The 6,657-nt window shown below is 35.2% G+C and overlaps 1 protein-coding gene across 1 annotated transcript in view; it reads left to right on the forward strand.

The window, feature by feature from the left end:
• LOC149779265 (folylpolyglutamate synthase, mitochondrial-like) overlaps window positions 1-1,687 on the forward strand; it is an 84,265-nt gene extending 82,578 nt beyond the window's left edge. Inside the window, exon 14 of the mRNA XM_089939849.1 lies at window positions 289-1,687. Coding sequence (XP_089795975.1) covers window positions 289-845 — 557 coding nt within the window. The 3' untranslated portion in view covers window positions 846-1,687. The remainder of the gene's footprint in view (window positions 1-288) is intronic.
• Window positions 1,688-6,657: the final 4,970 nt, after the last annotated feature.

Genomic DNA, 6,657 nt, shown 5'->3' on the forward strand with positions numbered 1-6,657 from the left:
TGATCGGATGCATCGTACTACTACACTGATGCTTGGTTTTTAACGGTACCATCAGCACTTTCTTTTTACTTCATAATGTCAGGGAAACAGGAGATAAAAGTGACCTCTCAAATGAACACACTGAGGCAGCTGACTTATTCTGCACCGACAACTGAGCCTTGGATTACAAACATTTTGTAACTTGTGGCCTGATCAGGTGTGACAAATTTTGCACTATATTGACAGGGAGTCCTGTATAATGATGTGTCATTTTGATGGATGTCTAAGTTTGCTTTCCCTTTCCTTCAGATCAAACAAACAATACAGTGACTTTGGAGAGCCAGATGAAAAGGTGCTTGTTAAATAAGGAATCATGGGATAAACTTTTTGACCTTGAACACCATGGAGACCAAGAAAGTCTTCTGAATGTTGCAACAGAAGTCAGTGAACCAACTCCAGCAAAGAAAGCAAGGATAGATGTGACCAATGGACAGCACGAAAACACAAGTGCAGTCACAGATAAAGATGTCAAACATGAAAATCAAATGCCAGATACAGTTACAAATGGACATTCCTCTTCCTTTTTCTCTTCTGAAAACTGTGTTAATCAAAGCCAGAGATTTAATCAGGCCATAGAGAAATTGGTGCCTGTATCCCACTGCCTTCCTTCCATATCCCATGCCCTGGCATTGGCAAGCCAGGGGAGGACATGCTTACATGAAGAATTGGATGACTTGCCAGAGTTACCTGCCCATTTTAAAAGTGTAGACCACATTCAAATTTTGATAACAGGAAGTATTCACTTGGTAGGGGGAGCTTTACGAATCATTCAAGATATACCAGACGATGGCAGTGAAACAGATTAATGTTGGGTGTAATTTTAATATATGTTAACTTTAGGGGTCTTCCAGAATTAGAGGTACATGATTTAGGGGTTGTTGGCACTTTATTTTTTAAAGACTGTACCACTCGTCACATTTTGATCGAACAGGGTAACAAAAGATAGTTATAACAGCCTGTATTAATCCCACCACCCAAGTTTATTAAACTTAAGTGTCTTCTGGCTCTCCAGCCAAGCCCTTAGTTTTGGAAAATTCTGAGAATTACAGCAGCAATCTAGGATGAGATGATTTGGGAACCATTTTCAAAGAGCATACCAAAATAACAGCAAAGATGTAATGAATGAATACCCTTCTTTTATTTTCCATGTTAAGACAGGATTCTTCTTTTTAGTGTAAATTTTGACAAACTGTTGTTGACTTTAACTTTAATTAACTACTGTAACCCAAGTAAGTATAAAATGTTCTTTTAAGTTTCTAAATCATGTGGTTATATTATGAAATTCTTGATGATTATATAAGATAATATCATGATAAATTCCCATTATCATTGACTACAAGTACATAAGAATCATTCTCTCCATTCATTTTTATTAAATGGTGCAATGATACTGATGAATCATGTTACATAAATACTAGAGATATGCTGTACCATGTTTCTCTGATGATAAGCCTTATTGAGTGATAAAACTGCCTCCCACTTTTTCATTTCATTTGCTAGAAAGGCACCCTGGGTTTGTCACAAGATAAATACTGACCAAGAATTTTGAAATTGTTTGAGAAATGTTTACTGTTTTTGCATCTGTTGTTTCAAGCTAGCTTATGCTCACCATATCACAGTGAACAGTAAAACTGAATGCTCAATTCAAGATGGTTTTTGTTATTTATTTTTAGTTTCCATGGATGCCTCCCTGATATTTATAATTTTTATTTAAAAAAACAACAAAGAAAACATGATGGACATTTTAATTGACAGTAGAAGATCTGAATATCAGTCAGTATTCAAAGTTCTATTTTTAAATATGCCACTGCATGTTTCTTCAATGATCTCAAATTCTTATTTACTTAAAATTAGATTTTGCTAGCAAGTTCATATTCATTTGAATCTTGACTTGTTTTTGCTGAATCATTGTGTGTATGTGACAGCCCAATTGACGTTTGTATGTGTGTGACAGACCAATCAGCGTGTGTGTGTGTGACAGTCCAATCAATGTGTGTGTGTGCATGTGTGTATGACAGCCCAATCAGTGGTGGGTGTCACAGTCCAATAAATGCAAATGTGTGACAGCCTGATGAAAAATCATAGTTATATGGGCCATTTTTTGCATTGTTGGTGCAATGAATATTGTTTTCTTTAGAATTGATGTATACTATCCTTGAAAAGGCTTGACTTTTGGAAAATACCCATGCTAGAAATTTTATTACCCAAAAGTCAAAACTAACTTTATCTTGATTTAATTGGTTATCGTTCAAATCTCTCCGTTGTATTTTGGACCTGTGATCTTGGCCACATGAGCTCCGGATCAAGCTAAGGTCAATGTATGTTTGATTTTACAGGGTAAAGTTTGTTTTTACAGTGTAAAGCGTCTACCTCTTGGCACACTGGAAGACCAGCTAGCAGTTTCTGAGTGTGCAACAATATGAAATTGATCAAATACTGCTTTGACAAAGTACAGCATTCAAAATGGCCAGGTGTTTCTAATGAATGGGATAGCAAAAAAGAGTATTATTAATTGATATTCCTCGGGACTAGTTCTGATTGTATATTTGCACTTTGATTGACACAAATACCTCTGTTTCATTCTATTTCATATAACTTTAACCTCTCTTTATTGTGATGACCAATTTATTGCCCAATTTCTCAGTCAAATACATTACCTAATCACTTACACATTATAAAATTACTTGCTGCTACTAATGAATAAAATACCTTTTTGTCCGTTTGTGTGTGTGTGTGTGTATATATAGGGAAGTAACTTGTACATATTAACACACTTTGTTCTCACAGTGTCCAACAATATCCTGATCTTTAGCAGTTTAAACTGTCACTTGCAGCGGTGAACAGTTCTTTTAAAGGACCAAGAGCAATATATAATCAATTGTGACCATCCAGGATTTATTTTTTAGTCATTTAGGAAGTCAAAAGGTTGACATGGAGACAAAACTACATGTTTTGTTCTGAGTCCGTAGAAAGAGCAAGTTTGATATGACAGAGGAATATGTCTAGAAAATCAGGCTGAGATGTATATTCCTATGCCATATCAAACAAGTTCCTTCCCCTGACTTGGAACAAAGCACTTATTGCATATACCTGTTTTATTCACATTCTTTTCAACATTTCGCTTTGCTGGTCATAGACCAGAAGAGCTTATGGGATGGTCTGTTCTATGTCTTAAATCCGTCCATTAGTGGTTGCTGATCTTTGTAAACTATCTGGATGATTGCCATACACTTAAGACACATTCATCCTATGGTCTAATTAGTCCTAAGTGTAAATGGTGCTGATCTGATAAACAGCAGCCATCTTGAAAATCTTGTTATCACTACTTCTACATTAATGGTCAAATTGACATTGGGGTTTTTATTAAAAGTCTTCTGATGATATATGGTTGGTCTTAAAAATGTTGCCAGTCTGGTATCCATTATGACCACCACCAACAAGGGGTTTCATAAAAAGACTTCTTATGAAGTCGAGTTGGTCCTAAATGAAAATGGCGCTGATCTGAAATCCACCATGATTTTGAAAATCTTATCACAGTTCCTAAATGGAAAGTCATATCAACTTGCAGTTTTCTCCAGAAGACTAATTATAATATCTACTTGATCCAAAATAAAAATGGTTCCAATCTTCCTCTTCTTACTACTTGAAGGACAGGAAAGTCATATCAACATGGGTTTTCACCAGAAGTTTTGTAGTGTCTAGTTGGTGCTGACTGAAAATGGTGTGGATCTGATATCCAATATGGACACCATAGTGATCATCTTTAACAAAAATTTAATCGCTACTTTTCCTGAATTGATGGTCATATAGCAAAGGGTTTTTAACCACAGACTTCTTACATCATTAGGTTGGTCCTAAATAATAAATGGTACCCTGAAAACAGCCAGTAGTACAATGAACATGTAGACGATTTTGTTGTCACAAATTCTCCTGCATCGCTGGTCATATTCGCTTCAGGTATTTACCAAGTCTTCCCACTGAGTCTAGTTTGTCCTAAACGAAAATGGTGCTGATTTACAATATGGACAGTAGAATGACTGATCTCAAACTTATAATTCAAGAATGCTGGAGATGGCATCAATTCTCAGCAGTTAAAGAGTAGAAATTGTCCTATCTTGAATTTCTGCATTTTCATTTCAAACAGTATAGCATCAGTACCAATTCACGTGCTGTCAAGGAAACTATCATCACTCAGTCTCGAAAGACCATGGTGTGTTGTCTGTCTCTGTTGGCATCGTCTGCTGTGGCTGTGCAGGCCTATACGTGAGTGACAGTCCCTATTGCAGTTGGTGCAGACATACTGGGAAGTCTGCGTTACTTTGGTTGCTGCCGCGTTCTTCTTTCTCTTACGTTTCTCTGCCGCCAGTGTGAATACATTTGTGCATTTTTACCGATACACATACAGTGCACAAATCATTTTGCAGGAAAATGATGAAAGGAAACTCATGCTCAATGCTGTCAGAAAGGAAAAAAGAATGATGTTTAATAGTTTTAGACGAAAAGGAAGAAGGCGACGTGTAAATGAATATATTCTTGACACCAAATCCTGAAATAAATCCGTACGAAATCTTAAATAGGCTGAAGTGATATATTTTAAATCGATCATTAAATATGCTTTGTGGCATTTTCATAAGTATAATTCAGCCAGTGTTCCTAACTGTTTAAACTGCACTTGAACTTGATATTTGTCTATTGGACTTTAAAACAACAGACCTTAATGAACATTGAGACTAATGGTGCTATGCGATTTATTTTGTGGAAATAAAAAGTTTAGCAATGTAAACAACAATGGCATTACCATGATGCCTTTTCGGTGTAACCAAAGTTAATTTAATTCTTCGTCTTCTAACTTGTTATAGAAAATGACGAGATGCGTTTGACTAGAGTCAGAGTCCGACAGAACCCCATTGTCTTCTGCAGGAATTCCTTTTGCAAGCCAAACGGATTAGACTTGAGCTTCTTTTAGTAATGTGTAAGCGTATTGCTACTCATTGTAGCGCCACACGATACATTCTAAAGAACGATAGAATAAAAGTGTCGAAAAGCTATATCCGTCAGTAATCACAGCCCCTTTAACACAATGAGTGTATCGAACATAGATAAAGTTCTGGCGGCCACGTCATTGCATGAACTGTTGATAGATGTGCCACAGAGAATCTACCTATAGGTCAGAGCGTTGTTTTCGGAATTAAATGTAACGCTGATGACGGAAGTCTTAGCATGACAAGTTTTGTAACGTGTTCGAAGAAGAGATTTATCACGTGTTGGTACAAAACATTTCTTTTCTACTAAGCTACAGCCTTCTTCAATTAGCCTTTTTAAAGCATTCACATACGAATGATTATCCAGTTTCTGGCAGAAATACAGTTGTACTTTCATTTCTCTGGTGTCTGTACAAAAAAATGCAGTGATAAAAGTGTTCACTGAGTCCCAAAGGTAAATTCTAAGTGTTCTTTTCAAAACAAACCATTCACATAAATGTCTTTTTTTAAAAGAAAATAATGATACGTTTGCGAAACAGAATATGCTGTACATTGTGAATGAGTCCCGTCTTGTGGCAATACATCTTTTTTCTTTTTTTAATTATTGTAATCTTGTGTGTCTTGAATCTTTTCCTGCACTTAATCCTAAGAAATTATATGTATCACTCGGACATTAGAGACGGAAGTCGTGACATCCAAAGTTATACAAGACGTGGATAGTTGATCAATGACTAGCTATTTGAACTCTTTAAAAGCGATCAGCCTTCATAAAGCATTCAGATACCGATGGTCAACACGTTCATGTCATAAAAGATTCAGTTGTTCTTTGTGTTTTACTAGAATCTGTAAAAAATTTCAGTAAATGCGCTACCGTAGCTCGATATGTAAACTATGAATTATCTTCTTAAATTATCCATTGTTACGAGTATGTGGTCTTAAACTAAGTAACAGAAAAAGTTAAACCAACATATTTGTTAAAATGCAACAAATAATTTAATTCTCTAAGTTATAAAATGACATTTTTTGAAGAACATACAGTATTGTGAATTAAATCCCAAATCCTAAAATTAAATCCCAAATAATCCTAAAAGTTCTATCACAAGTCCAAAAGTATAGAGTGTTTTGAAGGAGTTCAATCTTGAAAAGGCTGATATACCAATAACCTTGAAAGTGCACATGTGACAGCAGGCTTGATATATCACACTGATATAGTCCAGAATGTCTATGAATGAATTCACAATAATCCTAAAATAATATTTAGTCGAAAAAGTCATATGAACACTTTGTAATTCCAATAAGTAATTGAAATAAAAGATTCCTCTCAATTTAAATCTGAACACAATAGTAAATACTTCTGAAGATTGAAATTAAAATAGGAATAAGACTAGGAATGAATAAACGTTCACTTCTTCCGACTTATAAACACCACAACTCTATTTCGCAACACATTCCCACCTGACTCTTTTTGCAATACTCAATCACGTCAATGGAAAATTAAACTGTGAATGGATTGATTATCAAGGCTAGGTTTAAAACTAAAATCCAAGAAAATAACCTTGTTATAGCATAATTATCTTAAAATATAATCTGTAATCATTGACCAAAAATTAGCTATATGTTGTTTACAATTATTACA

Source organism: Sinohyriopsis cumingii, chromosome 17 (genome assembly GCF_028554795.1).
Source record: "Sinohyriopsis cumingii isolate HCF-2022 chromosome 17, ASM2855479v2, whole genome shotgun sequence".
NCBI classification, from domain to species: domain Eukaryota; kingdom Metazoa; phylum Mollusca; class Bivalvia; order Unionida; family Unionidae; genus Sinohyriopsis; species Sinohyriopsis cumingii.